The sequence below is a fragment of the Camelus bactrianus genome, chromosome 32 (assembly GCF_048773025.1).
Source record: "Camelus bactrianus isolate YW-2024 breed Bactrian camel chromosome 32, ASM4877302v1, whole genome shotgun sequence".
NCBI lineage: Eukaryota > Metazoa > Chordata > Mammalia > Artiodactyla > Camelidae > Camelus > Camelus bactrianus.
The window spans coordinates 21,691,525-21,709,090 of NC_133570.1; the positions used below are offsets into that span (position 1 = coordinate 21,691,525).

The window sequence follows — 17,566 nt, forward strand, 5'->3', positions numbered from 1 at the left end:
CCAAATCGTCAGTTCACCAGTGATGTTGACCTCACCTCCCCACACCAGAGCAAACCCTCCCTGACACAGGATGTTCCAGCACATTCTACATCGTGTCCTTTATCTGTAAATATTTCATTTGTGTCCTGGAAGGAAAGGATCTAAAATACAACTAAATATCATTATCAAACCCAAACAGAGAATGTAAAAACAAATACATGTACTGAAACATTATGCTGGACACCAGAAATTGACACAGCACTGTAAACTGACTATCCTTCAATAAAACATAAAATAAAATATGTAAAAACTAAAATGTACATGTAAAGTATAAAATAATGTACAAAATGTAAAAAATAAACTAGATATCAGGAAAAAGGAAGGTTCTTTTCACACTTTAAATATTAAACTGGTGTTCAGTTATTTCATAAAATGTAAAAAATAAAAACCAAACAGAAATTGGCCTCAGTTCCTTAATATCACAAAAAAAAAAATCAGGGGGAGGGCACAGCTCAATGGGTAGAGTGCAGCTCTGTATGCATGAGGTTGTGGGTTCCACCCCCAGTACCTCCAGTAAGTAAATAAATAAATAAACCTAATTACTTCCTCCCTCAAAAAAATACCCAAAAAAATCACTTTCGGTGACATGCCTCACAGTCGTCACAAGTGTGTGGAATTGGTTGTGTTTTAGGTACTGTGTGATGTTGTGGTTCTTCGGGTCCTTTCTGTGAGGGTTGAAACGGTGTGGATCGGTGATCGATGGTTGTGTCGTGGACCTGGTGGGTCCGTCAGGCTCTTCAAAATCACTCTAGTTTTCCTTGCAAGGCGGGGGCTCCAGGAGCTCAGCTGCTGCTCCTGGACTCCGCCAGGGTCGGGGTTCAGCCCCCGGCCTCCCTGGGCTGTACCTGACCGGTTCTCTCTGCGTCGTGTGCCTGCAGATGGTTCTGAGGTGCAAACGATGAACAGGGTTCGGGTGTGACCTTTGGGCGAGACCGTTGCTAGGACAGTCGGCTGCTTCCATCCAAGGTGTCCTTCCGGGGTCACAGGTCATTTAGTAAAATTATCTTCCTTTGATGCGCAAATTCCAGGTCCCTCAGATGGGATGGGAGGCCGGGTGCGATGTTTCAGTTCCGCGCTCCTTCCTCTGCTGAGGCTGCCATTTGTCCACAGCGGGAGGCCCTTCAGGTGCTCTTTACCGCCCTGGGGTCGGGGCCAGCTGCCGTGAATATGGAGATACGGTTGGTCTTTTTTTTTTTTTTTTTCTTTTTCCTTTCTCTTTAAATTATTACAGTATTATTAATTTTTTTACCTTAGTCGGGAGTAATTAGGTTCACTCATTTTTAGGGAAGGTGCTGGGGACTGAACCCAGCACCTCGTGCGCGGCTCTACCACTTGAGCTATACCCTCACCCCGGGTTTGGACTTTCTTCAGTGAAGCAGTTTGCCAAACGGTGACTGCTCCCTGCCGTCTTCTGAAAGTGAACAATTAAGGCTGCGACAACTCCAGGGTACATGTGTGTGTGATGTGTTCGAGTCCACTGTGGTTTTATTTTCGTTTGAACTTTCTTCCAGTGAAGTATAGTCAGTTCCCGATGTTCAGTCCATTTCTGGTGCACGGCGTGCTTCAGTCACTCATAGCCACACGTAGACCTGCTTTCATGCTCTTCTCCTCACAGGTTACTATAAGGTACTGAATACAGCTCCCCGTGCTGTTCTCCTGGTGATGCCGGTGTCCCACCTGTGCCCACGGGAGCCTGCATGGGGGGCCCCAGGGCCTCCGGCACCGGCTGGGGAGACCGCCACACCCCCCTGCTTTCCGCTGTGACAGTCTGTTGTGGGCCCATCTTGTGCCTTTCCAGCCTCCGGCCTGGGATGGGCCGTTTCTCCCATCGACCTGATTCTCCTCTAGTGAGGCGGTATTTCGGGACCACAGTGGAGGTGCTCACTTATGTCTCCCCTTTGAATCAAATGCTCCCAGACACAAAGATCACACGAGACGCTGAGGGGTGTCAGGGATGCTGCGGCGTCCTCCCTGCAGATGGAGGCTGGCCTTCCCTACGGGCACCAGCCCAGGCCTCCCGAGAGAAGCGCATCCAATGCAGGAGAACCCCAGGGAGGTCGGGCTGAGACCCATGGAGCCCCAGCTGGGGTGACATCGAAGCCTCTTATGGTCAGTTCACTCCAGGGCAGCCTGCCCTTTCTGTGGGTGGCCTGGGGACACCCGAGGTCACCTCCTGCCCTTGCTCTGTGGTCTCACCAAGGGATCGGGGATCTGTCAACCCTTCATAGAAAAGAAGCCCCAGTCCTTCCAGAGAACTCCACTCCTTAGGGAGGCAAACGCCCTCCCATGGTGTCCTTCCCGTTCCTGGGCGACAGTGGTTCACGGGAAAACCATGTCCAACACGCCGACCCCCTTTGGGATCCTGCCTTTCCAAGAGTGTGACTGCTGGGCACCGGGTCCCTGTCACGTTCTGCCCCTGGGATGGGCAGGGCAGGCACGGGGACCCCTGCAGAGCAGCCACCAGCCTGGGGCAGTGGCCCGACTTCCTCCATCTCAGCTGCAGGTGGGGGGCTGGGGGGTGGGGCAGGGGCGTCCCAGGGAGGGGTTTTTGTTCAAGCCTGTGTCACTGTGTGCTGTGTTCGGCGGAGGGACCCATCTGACCGTCCTGGGTGAGTCTCCTCTTCCCCCCACCCCCAATTTCCCTGCTCTCCCCAAACTTTGGGCAATTTTCTGCTGTTCTGCTCTTTTCTGTGCCTTGTGTCAGCCTCGGGTCAGGCTTTCAAGCAGGACCCCACCCCTGGGGCCCGACCTCTTCCCCAGCCTGTTCAGACTCTCCTGCTCACCTCTGCGATCACACCAGCCCTTCCCCTCTGACCCAAGGATGACCTGCTGACACTGTCTGTCTGCCAGGGCCACGCTGGCCCCTAGACTCGCTCCGCTCTGTCCTGCCCCATCGGGGCTCCTGGTGGACCTGCTTTGTCTTTGGGGGTGTCGGGGCCTCCTTCTAAAGGGGAAGGAGGGAACAGACAACTGAGGGGGACCGTGTGGAGACATGAGAGGGACCCGGATCCCTCAGGGCCGAGGCTGGAGAACAAGTCAGAGGTTCAGGAACGGCCACAGGGCTGTGGGTCGAGGGATCCAGGGCCAGGAACGTGCAGGGGTGCGGGGCTCCGCCAGGTCTCTGTGGGGCTGTCACAGACAGAGCCCTGCGCCAGCCTCGGCCTCAGGGGAGCTGCACAGAGGAAATCAGGAGAGAGGAGACGGCGCTGAAATCCAGGAAGCCGTCCTCAAAGGACAGCTCTGGCGGGCTGGCTGGGCTCCTGGTCTTGGCATCACAGGGCCCCTTACACGTGAATCCTCCTGTGAGAAAGGCGGACTCCCAGCACTGGGCCTCTGCTGATATGACCAGCTGGCCAGGGAGGACAACAAAAAGGACTTGCACTTAAGAAGGGGACAGGCAGAGAAACGCTCTCTAATCAGCAAAGCTCCTACCCTATCGGACAGGCTGCAGGGGAGACAGATTAGGGTAAAAACAGACCTCTTCCAAAGCTCAGGAGGAGGCAGGACAGGGGGTGAGGGTCACACGTCTGTGTGGGAGACCAGGGCCCAGACGGGGTCTCAGGACAGCGATGGCAGGTGTTCAGGCTCAGGGTTTCCTAAGGAAATGGGGAGAGGATGGAGGACCACCCTCCTTGGCAGGGACCCTCAAACTCAGTTTGGTCTCTGAACTAGGGGTCCCGCTGGGTCCTCAGCAGCCCCTGTCCCACTTTGAGACACAGGTCAGAAGCTCCCAGGACAGGCACCGGGCATCTGACCTCCTGCCCCTCCCCCACTTTGCAGGTCAGCCCAAGGCCGCACCCACGGTCACCCTGTTCCCGCCGTCCTCTGAGGAGCTCACCGCCAACAAGGCCACCCTGGTGTGTCTGATCAGTGACTTCTACCCGGGCAGCGTGACGGTGGCCTGGAAGCAAGATGGCACCACCGTCACGCAGGGCGTGGAGACCACCAAGCCCTCGAAGCAGAGCAACAACAAGTACGCGGCCAGCAGCTACCTGACCCTGTCGCCCAGCACGTGGAAGTCTCACAGCAGCTACAGCTGTCAGGTCACGCACGAGGCGGGCACCGTGGAGAAGACGGTGTCCCCCTCCCAGTGTTAGGCCCCCGGGCCCCCACCCTCGGGGGCTTCCTCACCCAGACCCCCCTCCCCACTCTCCATGGACCCCTGAGCCTCTGCCCAGGTCAGCTCAGACCAAGCAGGTCTCATCCCACCCTGTTCCTGCTACCCCTTAATAAAGACCTTGTCATTTATCATCTGACACGTCTGATGTGCACTCTGTGTCTGGCCGTGTCTCTGGGTTAAGGGTCAGTGATAACAGGAAGGGACAGCTGTGACATGAGATTCCATTTACCTGACATCCCCCCATCCTATTCGCCAGGGACCAGCGAACTCTGAGTGCCAGTGGGAGGTGTGACCTAGAGGAAGGTATTGTCATGTGGTGCTGGCACCCGGGGTGCAGTCCTTGTGCCCTGGGAAGGGAGAAGGGCCAGTGAGAGGGACATGGGACAGTTCTGGGGGAACAAGGACAGACGAGGCGGGTCCCAGGGGAGGCTGAGACACATAAGGCCAGTTGTGTGACCCTACTTGGGACCTCAGGCATGAAGAGTCTGGACATGTGAAGTCAGGTCAGGGAGGCAGTTAGTTTATGGTGGGGTGTGGATGGAGCAGGAGAGGTCACCCTATATGGAGGGGAGGGGACACGGGGAAGCTGGGTGAATGGGAAAGGGCACCACCTAGGCCCAAAAAAGGCATCCAGTGATGCTCCCAAGGAGAGAGAATCACTGGAATTTGGCAACAGCTTCAGGCTCAGTCTCACCAGCTCAGGGCAGGGTACGTGTGGCCTGTGGGCTACAGCAAGGTCACGTTTCCCTCACGACTCAGCACCCCTAGATCCCTGCCCAGGGGACCCTTCCCCCATCGATCTCCAGGGCTCACCCCAGTGCACCTGCAGCTGAGACACTCAGTCAGGCACGCACTCACGGTCTGAGACAGGCACGGTCACCCTCTGGAAGGTGAACGCCTGAGCTCTGTCATCCCCAGGACCCCTCGCCTCGCAGCCCCCTGTCGATGCCTCCAGCTCATCTGGGATGGGGAGCTGCCTTCACCAGAGCTCCCAGGCAGCCGAGACCGCCCAGCGACAGAGCCTGCAGGGACAGGGGACTCTAGGGCCATGGTGGGGCAGAGGACAGGGACCCTTAGAGCTTCCACCCAGGTACCCCAGCCACAAAGCACAGACTAGGAGGTGAAAGAAGCGAGGGGTCCTAGTGGCCCACAGCAGCTGCCTGACCCCATTTCCTGGATGCGAACACTAAGACCCCAAGGGAGTAGGGGACCACCGAGGCCCCCCTCGTCTCAGTGGCCCTGCTGGGTAGAATGCCGCCACCTGCCCCCACCCCGCCCCGAGCTAGGGCCATCCCACAGCCGACACCCCTCGGGGTTGTTACCAGTTTTCATGCTGAAGAACTGAGGTCGCAAAACGAGAAGACAGAGGAATAAACATACCCCCGGGTTCCGGACAACCAGGTGCCCAAATCGTCAGTTCACCAGTGATGTTGACCTCACCTCCCCACACCAGAGCAAACCCTCCCTGACACAGGATGTTCCAGCACATTCTACATCGTGTCCTTTATCTGTAAATATTTCATTTGTGTCCTGGAAGGAAAGGATCTAAAATACAACTAAATATCATTATCAAACCCAAACAGAGAATGTAAAAACAAATACATGTACTGAAACATTATGCTGGACACCAGAAATTGACACAGCACTGTAAACTGACTATCCTTCAATAAAACATAAAATAAAATATGTAAAAACTAAAATGTACATGTAAAGTATAAAATAATGTACAAAATGTAAAAAATAAACTAGATATCAGGAAAAAGGAAGGTTCTTTTCACACTTTAAATATTAAACTGGTGTTCAGTTATTTCATAAAATGTAAAAAATAAAAACCAAACAGAAATTGGCCTCAGTTCCTTAATATCACAAAAAAAAAAATCAGGGGGAGGGCACAGCTCAATGGGTAGAGTGCAGCTCTGTATGCATGAGGTTGTGGGTTCCACCCCCAGTACCTCCAGTAAGTAAATAAATAAATAAACCTAATTACTTCCTCCCTCAAAAAAATACCCAAAAAAATCACTTTCGGTGACATGCCTCACAGTCGTCACAAGTGTGTGGAATTGGTTGTGTTTTAGGTACTGTGTGATGTTGTGGTTCTTCGGGTCCTTTCTGTGAGGGTTGAAACGGTGTGGATCGGTGATCGATGGTTGTGTCGTGGACCTGGTGGGTCCGTCAGGCTCTTCAAAATCACTCTAGTTTTCCTTGCAAGGCGGGGGCTCCAGGAGCTCAGCTGCTGCTCCTGGACTCCGCCAGGGTCGGGGTTCAGCCCCCGGCCTCCCTGGGCTGTACCTGACCGGTTCTCTCTGCGTCGTGTGCCTGCAGATGGTTCTGAGGTGCAAACGATGAACAGGGTTCGGGTGTGACCTTTGGGCGAGACCGTTGCTAGGACAGTCGGCTGCTTCCATCCAAGGTGTCCTTCCGGGGTCACAGGTCATTTAGTAAAATTATCTTCCTTTGATGCGCAAATTCCAGGTCCCTCAGATGGGATGGGAGGCCGGGTGCGATGTTTCAGTTCCGCGCTCCTTCCTCTGCTGAGGCTGCCATTTGTCCACAGCGGGAGGCCCTTCAGGTGCTCTTTACCGCCCTGGGGTCGGGGCCAGCTGCCGTGAATATGGAGATACGGTTGGTCTTTTTTTTTTTTTTTTTCTTTTTCCTTTCTCTTTAAATTATTACAGTATTATTAATTTTTTTACCTTAGTCGGGAGTAATTAGGTTCACTCATTTTTAGGGAAGGTGCTGGGGACTGAACCCAGCACCTCGTGCGCGGCTCTACCACTTGAGCTATACCCTCACCCCGGGTTTGGACTTTCTTCAGTGAAGCAGTTTGCCAAACGGTGACTGCTCCCTGCCGTCTTCTGAAAGTGAACAATTAAGGCTGCGACAACTCCAGGGTACATGTGTGTGTGATGTGTTCGAGTCCACTGTGGTTTTATTTTCGTTTGAACTTTCTTCCAGTGAAGTATAGTCAGTTCCCGATGTTCAGTCCATTTCTGGTGCACGGCGTGCTTCAGTCACTCATAGCCACACGTAGACCTGCTTTCATGCTCTTCTCCTCACAGGTTACTATAAGGTACTGAATACAGCTCCCCGTGCTGTTCTCCTGGTGATGCCGGTGTCCCACCTGTGCCCACGGGAGCCTGCATGGGGGGCCCCAGGGCCTCCGGCACCGGCTGGGGAGACCGCCACACCCCCCTGCTTTCCGCTGTGACAGTCTGTTGTGGGCCCATCTTGTGCCTTTCCAGCCTCCGGCCTGGGATGGGCCGTTTCTCCCATCGACCTGATTCTCCTCTAGTGAGGCGGTATTTCGGGACCACAGTGGAGGTGCTCACTTATGTCTCCCCTTTGAATCAAATGCTCCCAGACACAAAGATCACACGAGACGCTGAGGGGTGTCAGGGATGCTGCGGCGTCCTCCCTGCAGATGGAGGCTGGCCTTCCCTACGGGCACCAGCCCAGGCCTCCCGAGAGAAGCGCATCCAATGCAGGAGAACCCCAGGGAGGTCGGGCTGAGACCCATGGAGCCCCAGCTGGGGTGACATCGAAGCCTCTTATGGTCAGTTCACTCCAGGGCAGCCTGCCCTTTCTGTGGGTGGCCTGGGGACACCCGAGGTCACCTCCTGCCCTTGCTCTGTGGTCTCACCAAGGGATCGGGGATCTGTCAACCCTTCATAGAAAAGAAGCCCCAGTCCTTCCAGAGAACTCCACTCCTTAGGGAGGCAAACGCCCTCCCATGGTGTCCTTCCCGTTCCTGGGCGACAGTGGTTCACGGGAAAACCATGTCCAACACGCCGACCCCCTTTGGGATCCTGCCTTTCCAAGAGTGTGACTGCTGGGCACCGGGTCCCTGTCACGTTCTGCCCCTGGGATGGGCAGGGCAGGCACGGGGACCCCTGCAGAGCAGCCACCAGCCTGGGGCAGTGGCCCGACTTCCTCCATCTCAGCTGCAGGTGGGGGGCTGGGGGGTGGGGCAGGGGCGTCCCAGGGAGGGGTTTTTGTTCAAGCCTGTGTCACTGTGTGCTGTGTTCGGCGGAGGGACCCATCTGACCGTCCTGGGTGAGTCTCTTCTTCCCCTTATGTCCCTACTCTCACCAAGCTTTGGAAAATTTTCTGCTGTTCTGCTCTTTTCTGAGTCTTGTCTTAGCCTGGGTTCAGGCTTTCAAGCAGGACCCCACCCCTGGGGCCCGACCTCTTCCCCAGCCTGTTCAGACTCTCCTGCTCACTTCTGTGGTCACACCAGCCCTTCCCCTCTGACCCAAGGATGACCTACTGACTCTATCTTTCTGCCAGGGCCAGGCTGGCCCCTAGACCCGCTCTGCTCTGTCCTGCCCCATCGGGGCTCCTGGTGGACCTGCTTTGTCTCTGGGTGACTCGGGGTCTCCTTCTCAAGGGGAAGGGGGCATGAGACTACTGAGGGGGACCGTGTGGAGACATCAGAGGGACCCAGAACCCTCAGGGTCAAGGCTGGAGACCAAGTCAGAGTTTCAGGAACGGCCACAGGGCTGTGGGTCTAGGGATCCAGGGTCAGGAACGTGCCGGTGTGCAGGGCTCCACCAAGCCTCCATAAGGCTGCCCTGCAGATCCTGGGCCAGCCAGTGACCCCGGGAAACTGCAGGAGGGAGGCGAGAGATGGGGGAGGAGAAGGAAGGACATGGCCCAGGGTAGAGGGACTCCTGGTCCTGCAGGACACATGCCTCAGAAGGACGAATACCTGACAGAGCAAATGGGAGGTACCAGGGCAGGAAACCTCCAGACTGACCTCCAGAGCCAGAGGGGAACCCACGCTCCAGTCTGCAGACGGGAGTACCATAGTCAACAGAGATTGAACCCCAGCAAAGAGGCTACAGCGAGGACAGATTTGGGACAGACAGACCCCTTAGGGCAAGGCCAGAGCAGATAGGTCAGAAGTGTTCCCAGACTGACCGCACAGGAGGTCAGAGAGTTTGTGTCATCAACTGTGGGGACAGAAAGCCAGACAGTCCCACAGAGAACCCATCAAATCTCAGAAAGAGGCAGGACAGTAGGGTGAGGGTCAGATGTCTTGTGAGAGACAGGGCCCAGACGGAGTCTCAGGACAGTGATGCCAGGTGCTCAGGATCAGAGTATCCTAAGGAAATGGGGAGATAACCAAATAACACCCTCCCTAGCAGGGACCCTGAAATTCAGAGTGGTCCCAGAACTGAGGGTCCCGCTGGGATCTCAACAGCCCCTATCTCACTTTGAGACACAGGTCAGAAGCTCCCAGGACAGGCACCGGGCATCTGACCTCCTGCCCCTCCCCCACTTTGCAGGTCAGCCCAAGGCCGCACCCACGGTCACCCTGTTCCCGCCGTCCTCTGAGGAGCTCACCGCCAACAAGGCCACCCTGGTGCGTCTGATCAGTGACTTCTACCCGGGCAGCGTGACGGTGGCCTGGAAGCAAGATGGCACCACCGTCACGCAGGGCGTGGAGACCACCAAGCCCTCGAAGCAGAGCAACAACAAGTACGCGGCCAGCAGCTACCTGACCCTGTCGCCCAGCACGTGGAAGTCTCACAGCAGCTACAGCTGTCGGGTCACGCACGAGGCGGGCACCGTGGAGAAGACGGTGTCCCCCTCCCAGTGTTAGGCCCCCGGGCCCCCACCCTCGGGGGCCTGGAGACACAGGACCCCCGGGAGAGTCTCCCCTCCCACCCGGGGCCGCCCAGCCCTTCCTCCTGCACCAATCAGCTCTCAATAAAATGTCCTCATTTCATTCAGAAATCAGGCTCTCAGCTCATTTCTATTTGTACATTTTCTGTCCTCAACTCCATCATCCTCTACGGTGTGCAGAATCCTTTGCCCCTGTGGCACAGATACAGCAGAAGGAGCCTCCATGCTTCCTTGGGAGGGAGTTTTACTCTGACCTAGAGCTGCCCAGAGAATATTCCCTTCAGGATATGGGGCCGTGGGACCCTGGAGAGCCCCGCCCTGCAGCCCCCATCCTCGCCATCCTGGTGCGGCCCAACCACCACCGGCCCCGGGCCCCTCCTCTGCGGCCTCCGTCTCCGGGAGGATGTCTGAGTCCCCTTCCCTGCATCCTGGTCTTCACATTCACACGCCTCCTCTGGCTTTCTATCCCTTCGGGAAGTTCCCCGTGGACACAGCCTAGAGTACCCCCCTGCCTTAGGGGCCTCCCCTGCTCCTGCCTCTCCAGGGCCCCTGTCCAGAGCCCTTCCACCACCCTCCCAGTCATACACACCACAGGACCCTCAGTCCCTGGACCCCGGCCACTCACCCCACACTCCCCCTAGGGCCCCTCCTCACACATGTCATGAGTCTCCACTGTATTCCCGGCTCCTGGGCCACAGGCCAGCTCTGCTCCCTGCAACCTCAAAAAGCCAGCCCACCGCTGCCCCCACCACAAGTGCAAGAAGTCCACTTGTTGTCAGGCCACCTGCCCGGGGCCAGAGGCTTTCCCATCAGGGGTGAGATTCTCGGCATGTGCATGGGTTCTCTGGAGGCTGACTCCTCTTTTAGGAGCTCAGTGTGGGGTCTGAGCTGTAACACACACAAGCACACACATGCACTAAGGAATACAAACACATACTCCCACTCACAATCCAAAGACACACACCCTCCCATACACACGTCCAAGAGGCCATCTCTGCAAGGCCCTGCAGTGCAGGCCCAGGTGGGACAGAAGAAGCAAAGAAAAGCCTGGGTGGTGGACCCCTGGGCTGACCAGTGATGTGTTTGAAGGGCAGGGATGCTTAGGTCCAGGCTGAAAGTCAGACACCATCCCTGTGGGCGCTGGTGGGAGAAAGTCTATGGGAGCAGGGAGCTCTGGGGGTGGTGACAGGAGAGCTAAGTGAGCATGACACTGTCAGGGACACAGGGTACCGGATGTGCGTGTCCATTGCAGGAACTCTGCAGGTGACAAGGACCAGGATGCACGCAGAGACCCTGGGTGTCACACCCTGGTCACGGCAGGCAGGCCAGGGCAGGGGTGCTGTGGGTTCCCAGGTAGCAGGGTCATCTGCGCTAAGGGTGCGCACGTGCAAGGGACACAGATAAGCCAGGAATGCAGGGGACAGCAGGGACTCTGACATTGGTGCTCACAGAGGAGACTGTGCCGGGAGCGGGGGCACCTACCCATCTTCCAGGGCCCCTCTGGGCCACTCCACTTCTCACTCAGCATGGGCAATGGGCAGGGAGGGGTCGTCCCCACACAGCTCGGGACTACACAGTGACTATTTACTGCACAGACCATTCCAGCCAGGGGAAGGGCCCTCCGGAGGGGCCTGGGTCCCTACATGTGACCTTGCCTTTCCTCCAACCCCCACGTTCCCACTAACCCTGCTGCAGGGCCTCAGGTATTGAAGATGCAGTGCCAACGAGGACCCTCCACAAGAGTCGCACTTCCACAAACCAGTCCCAGCTCTGTCATCGCAGCGAGGTACACAGGCTAACACATCCCTTCCAAACTGGTATCCTCTGTGAGCAAGCCAGGACACACAGTGCTTCCTGACAAAGGACTTAGCAGGGAATTCCGACTACAGACTCAGACATTTTATCCAATTTCATCCCATTTCAAGGATAGATAAACACCTAAACACATAGGGGCTGAAATTCCAAATCGGTATGGCCCCTCCCATCCCACCCAACATCTGCAGACCAGCACCCGTGACAGGGGGTGGCACCGGCCTAAGAGCAGCTGCAGGTGGGCCTGTGAGGGGCTGAGGGGGTGACAGGGGGTTTCTGAACGAGGCTATATCACTGTGTCCTGTGTTCGGCGGAGGGACCAAGCTGACCGTCCTAGGTGAGTCTCCCCTTTCCTTCCTCCTCGGGGTCCAAAGGGAAATTTGGGCGGATTTTTCTCTCTCTCTGCTCTGACTGGGGCTGAGGTCTGAACATTCGTGGGGTCTGTAAAGGTCCCCCCTCGTGTCGGGCTCCTCGCCACCTCCGGTCTGTCCCAGCCTCTCGGACTCCTGCTGGGGATGTCGGGCAGTGACCTTAGCCGCCTACCCCACCCAGCCCCAGGCCTCGCTGCGCCCCAAGGGCTCCCTCCAAGGAAACCTTCTCCTCAAACTCTGGGATCTCACATCCCTCCTCGGGGTCTCGCAGCCCCACTGTCAGAGGAGAATGAGGGACTGAGGCCAGGGCAGAGGGTGATGAGGTTGGGGGCATCAGGTCGAGGCATGTGGGAAGGATGCTGGAAAGACCTGGACTGGACATGGGAGGCCTTCTGGGTTCAATCTGCACTGGGTACCATGTGGGGGCTAGTGAGGGACCCCATGACCTGGGGACTTGGAGACAAGGAGGAGAGAGCAGAACAGGGGAAGGAGGGAGGCAGTTTCCCTTTGAGAAGCTGGTCCCAGGGAGCGGGGTCCCCCTCCTTCTCCCCCCAGGCAGGACACCCCAGGCTGCACAGGTCTCAGGACACCCAGGCCTTAGGGGTCACCCCCACCCACTCACACAGTGGAGGGGAGACCCTAGAGTAGGTGCCTGGGTTGGGGACTGCTCACAGGCACAGGTGACAGAAACAACCCAGCCAGGCAGACAGATGCCCTGGGACAGACAGATCCCCAGGATAACTTCACAGGACAGGGAGACCCCTCACAACAGACACAGCCCCAGGCTCCAGACAGAAAAGTCATCTACATGGAAACCTCCCTGTGTGGGACACCCCTCCTCCCTGGCAGCCCCGGAGGGTTCCCTGCCAGGAGCAGGGCAGGGGCTACGACAGGGCCGCCAGGGGGACTGTGGGCAGGGAACCCCTTCCCTGAAAAGGAAGAGGGCCTGAAAGGGAGACAGACAGACATCCTGACCGCACACATCGGGTAGGAACACGGGTGGATTTCAGACAGTCAGTAGCCCAGGACAGACAGACGTCAAGGGTGGACACCAGGTAGCACCAGGGAGCAGAGGGTGGGACATGGGTTCTGAGGACATGTGACCCGAGGAAGAGACGGAGACTTAAGAGGGGCCCCGGACTCCCAGGAGTCGGGCTCTGACGTTCCCCCGACAGAAGGTGAGTCACTCGCCGCCCTGGGACCCATGTCCTGGACTTTGGGCTCCTGTGCCCACATCTCCCGGCATCAGGGGTTCCGAGACGGACGCTCAGCCAATGACCCCCTGTCTGTCCTGCCCCACTTTGCAGGTCAGCCCAAGGCCGCACCCTCGGTCACCCTGTTCCCGCCGTCCTCTGAGGAGCTCACCGCCAACAAGGCCACCCTGGTGTGTCTGATCAGTGACTTCTACCCGGGCAGCGTGACGGTGGCCTGGAAGCAAGATGGCACCACCGTCACGCAGGGCGTGGAGACCACCAAGCCCTCGAAGCAGAGCAACAACAAGTACGCGGCCAGCAGCTACCTGACCCTGTCGCCCAGCACGTGGAAGTCTCACAGCAGCTACAGCTGTCGGGTCACGCACGAGGCGGGCACCGTGGAGAAGACGGTGTCCCCCTCCCAGTGTTAGGCCCCCGGGCCCCCACCCTCGGGGGCCTGGAGACACAGGACCCCCGGGAGAGTCTCCCCTCCCACCCGGGGCCGCCCAGCCCTTCCTCCTGCACCAATCAGCTCTCAATAAAATGTCCTCATTTCATTCAGAAATCAGGCTCTCGGCTCATTTCTGTTTGTGCGCTTTCTGTCCTCAACTCCGTCATCCTCAAAGGTGTGCAGAATCCTTTGGCCTGAGTAAGGAGGAGAGATGCGGTCCTGATGCTCTCTTGAGGGACGGTTTCACTGTCACAGGAGCCCCCAGAGAACACTGTAGAGCACACGCGGGGCTCACTGCAGGAGGGGAAGTCTGCCCGCCCTCCCCAGCCCCTGCCGGGTTCCTACTCTCTGTGGCTCACGTCCACCTCTCATTGTCCGTCTTCATGGCTCCTTGATTCCCGTGGTCCCCAGAATGATGTATGAGCCCCCTTCCCTGGACACTTCAGCAATCACACTCGGGAAGGTGACCCCCCTCATGGCTCCCTCTCTCCATTCCATGATAACCCGCCAATTCCAGGTGTCCTTTGGCTCAAAGCCCACCCTGCGAGGTCACCGTGCTCACAGCCCGGAGTCCCTCCCTCTTTAGGGGCCAGTCCTCCCACCTCTTTGGGGACACTGCCCTGTTCCCCCTCCACAGACACTCTGCATCACACTCACCACCGGACCCTCAGTACCCTGACCCCGGTCACTCATCCCACACTCGCCCCTGGACGGCCCTACTCCCCCAGGTGTCACGAGGGTCCCAACAACATTCTAGGACCCTGAGACAAAGCCAGCTCTGCTCTCTCTGACCACTCAGAGGACGGCCGACCGCTGACCCCACCACAAATGCCCAGGTCCAAGTGTCCATGGGGCTTCGTGGGGCCGTGAGTTCAAGGTCAAGAATCAGTCTAGGCTTGTACTCTGCACTTGACTGTGTACTGACTCATCTTCTTAAGATCCGCAACCAGATCTGAGAATCGGTGTGATTATGGCTGTAGGAGGGACACAGGACAGGGATCGAAGCTCTCAGACAGACAGACAGACACACACACACACACACACACACACACACACACAGGAGATACTGCGACCGAGGCCGTGTCGGCCGTGCCTCTAGGACGTACGCAGCACCAGGAGCCCTCCCCGGGCCTCGCTCTGCAGAGGGCACGGCTCCATCACCCCCGGGCCGTGAACAGGCCTCCTCACTCTCCCTCCGCGAAGGTCCCCAGGCCAGCTGAGCCAGGGCTCGCACCTCCTCCAGGAACGGAAGTTCGCTGGGTTGGGATGGGATGGGACCCTCAGACGTTCCCTCCTGCCCCTCCCACAAGCGAGGATGGATGGAGCCTCACTTCCCAGGGGGGAAGCTGCAGGCGGGGAGGGGGTCAGGGTTCTCCCCCTCCCTCTCTGAGGGGTCAGACCTGCCCCCCTGACGTGGGGGTGGCCTTGGGCCCTCCGTGCAGCTGCAGGTGGGCCTGGGAGGTGGGGAGAGGGTGACAGGGGTTTATGTTCGAGGCTGTATCACTGTGTTATGTGTTCGGCGGAGGGACCAAGCTGACCGTCCTAGGTGAGTCTCCCCTTTCCTTCCTCCTCGGGGTCCAAAGGGAAATTTGGGCGGATTTTTCTCTCTCTCTGCTCTGACTGGGGCTGAGGTCTGAACATTCGTGGGGTCTGTAAAGGTCCCCCCTCGTGTCGGGCTCCTCGCCACCTCCGGTCTGTCCCAGCCTCTCGGACTCCTGCTGGGGATGTCGGGCAGTGACCTTAGCCGCCTACCCCACCCAGCCCCAGGCCTCGCTGCGCCCCAAGGGCTCCCTCCAAGGAAACCTTCTCCTCAAACTCTGGGATCTCACATCCCTCCTCGGGGTCTCGCAGCCCCACTGTCAGAGGAGAATGAGGGACTGAGGCCAGGGCAGAGGGTGATGAGGTTGCGGGCATCAGGTCGAGGCATGTGGGAAGGATGCTGGAAAGACCTGGACTGGACATGGGAGGCCTTCTGGGTTCAATCTGCACTGGGTACCATGTGGGGGCTAGTGAGGGACCCCATGACCTGGGGACTTGGAGACAAGGAGGAGAGAGCAGAACAGGGGAAGGAGGGAGGCAGTTTCCCTTTGAGAAGCTGGTCCCAGGGAGCGGGGTCCCCCTCCTTCTCCCCCCAGGCAGGACACCCCAGGCTGCACAGGTCTCAGGACACCCAGGCCTTAGGGGTCACCCCCACCCACTCACACAGTGGAGGGGAGACCCTAGAGTAGGTGCCTGGGTTGGGGACTGCTCACAGGCACAGGTGACAGAAACAACCCAGCCAGGCAGACAGATGCCCTGGGACAGACAGATCCCCAGGATAACTTCACAGGACAGGGAGACCCCTCACAACAGACACAGCCCCAGGCTCCAGACAGAAAAGTCATCTACATGGAAACCTCCCTGTGTGGGACACCCCTCCTCCCTGGCAGCCCCGGAGGGTTCCCTGCCAGGAGCAGGGCAGGGGCTACGACAGGGCCGCCAGGGGGACTGTGGGCAGGGAACCCCTTCCCTGAAAAGGAAGAGGGCCTGAAAGGGAGACAGACAGACATCCTGACCGCACACATCGGGTAGGAACACGGGTGGATTTCAGACAGTCAGTAGCCCAGGACAGACAGACGTCAAGGGTGGACACCAGGTAGCACCAGGGAGCAGAGGGTGGGACATGGGTTCTGAGGACATGTGACCCGAGGAAGAGACGGAGACTTAAGAGGGGCCCCGGACTCCCAGGAGTCGGGCTCTGACGTTCCCCCGACAGAAGGTGAGTCACTCGCCGCCCTGGGACCCATGTCCTGGACTTTGGGCTCCTGTGCCCACATCTCCCGGCATCAGGGGTTCCGAGACGGACGCTCAGCCAATGACCCCCTGTCTGTCCTGCCCCACTTTGCAGGTCAGCCCAAGGCCGCACCCTCGGTCACCCTGTTCCCGCCGTCCTCTGAGGAGCTCACCGCCAACAAGGCCACCCTGGTGTGTCTGATCAGTGACTTCTACCCGGGCAGCGTGACGGTGGCCTGGAAGCAAGATGGCACCACCGTCACGCAGGGCGTGGAGACCACCAAGCCCTCGAAGCAGAGCAACAACAAGTACGCGGCCAGCAGCTACCTGACCCTGTCGCCCAGCACGTGGAAGTCTCACAGCAGCTACAGCTGTCGGGTCACGCACGAGGCGGGCACCGTGGAGAAGACGGTGTCCCCCTCCCAGTGTTAGGCCCCCGGGCCCCCACCCTCGGGGGCCTGGAGACACAGGACCCCCGGGAGAGTCTCCCCTCCCACCCGGGGCCGCCCAGCCCTTCCTCCTGCACCAATCAGCTCTCAATAAAATGTCCTCATTTCATTCAGAAATCAGGCTCTCGGCTCATTTCTGTTTGTGCGCTTTCTGTCCTCAACTCCGTCATCCTCAAAGGTGTGCAGAATCCTTTGGCCTGAGTAAGGAGGAGAGATGCGGTCCTGATGCTCTCTTGAGGGACGGTTTCACTGTCACAGGAGCCCCCAGAGAACACTGTAGAGCACACGCGGGGCTCACTGCAGGAGGGGAAGTCTGCCCGCCCTCCCCAGCCCCTGCCGGGTTCCTACTCTCTGTGGCTCACGTCCACCTCTCATTGTCCGTCTTCATGGCTCCTTGATTCCCGTGGTCCCCAGAATGATGTATGAGCCCCCTTCCCTGGACACTTCAGCAATCACACTCGGGAAGGTGACCCCCCTCATGGCTCCCTCTCTCCATTCCATGATAACCCGCCAATTCCAGGTGTCCTTTGGCTCAAAGCCCACCCTGCGAGGTCACCGTGCTCACAGCCCGGAGTCCCTCCCTCTTTAGGGGCCAGTCCTCCCACCTCTTTGGGGACACTGCCCTGTTCCCCCTCCACAGACACTCTGCATCACACTCACCACCGGACCCTCAGTACCCTGACCCCGGTCACTCATCCCACACTCGCCCCTGGACGGCCCTACTCCCCCAG

General features: G+C 58.1%; 2 protein-coding genes and 2 gene segments (V, D, J or C); all 4 read left to right on the top strand.

Moving 5' to 3' along the window:
* The window catches only part of LOC141575802 (immunoglobulin lambda-1 light chain-like), a 147,934-nt gene extending 134,206 nt beyond the window's left edge, over window positions 1-13,728 (top strand). Inside the window, exons 3-4 of the mRNA XM_074356377.1 lie at window positions 11,899-11,936; window positions 13,278-13,728. Of these exons, the coding sequence (XP_074212478.1) occupies window positions 11,899-11,936; window positions 13,278-13,594 (355 nt within the window). The 3' untranslated portion in view covers window positions 13,595-13,728. The remainder of the gene's footprint in view (window positions 1-11,898; window positions 11,937-13,277) is intronic.
* The window catches only part of LOC105069357 (immunoglobulin lambda-1 light chain-like), a 103,434-nt gene extending 86,482 nt beyond the window's left edge, over window positions 1-16,952 (top strand). The window contains exons 3-4 of the mRNA XM_074356376.1: window positions 15,123-15,160; window positions 16,502-16,952. Coding sequence (XP_074212477.1) covers window positions 15,123-15,160; window positions 16,502-16,818 — 355 coding nt within the window. The 3' untranslated portion in view covers window positions 16,819-16,952. The remainder of the gene's footprint in view (window positions 1-15,122; window positions 15,161-16,501) is intronic.
* LOC141575804 (immunoglobulin lambda constant 1-like) lies at window positions 2,357-4,295 on the top strand. The segment is given in 2 exon segments: window positions 2,357-2,648; window positions 3,820-4,295. Coding segments are annotated over 2 exon segments (594 nt in total).
* Window positions 7,921-9,898, top strand: LOC141575805 (immunoglobulin lambda constant 1-like). The segment is given in 2 exon segments: window positions 7,921-8,212; window positions 9,448-9,898. Coding segments are annotated over 2 exon segments (594 nt in total).
* Window positions 16,953-17,566: the final 614 nt, after the last annotated feature.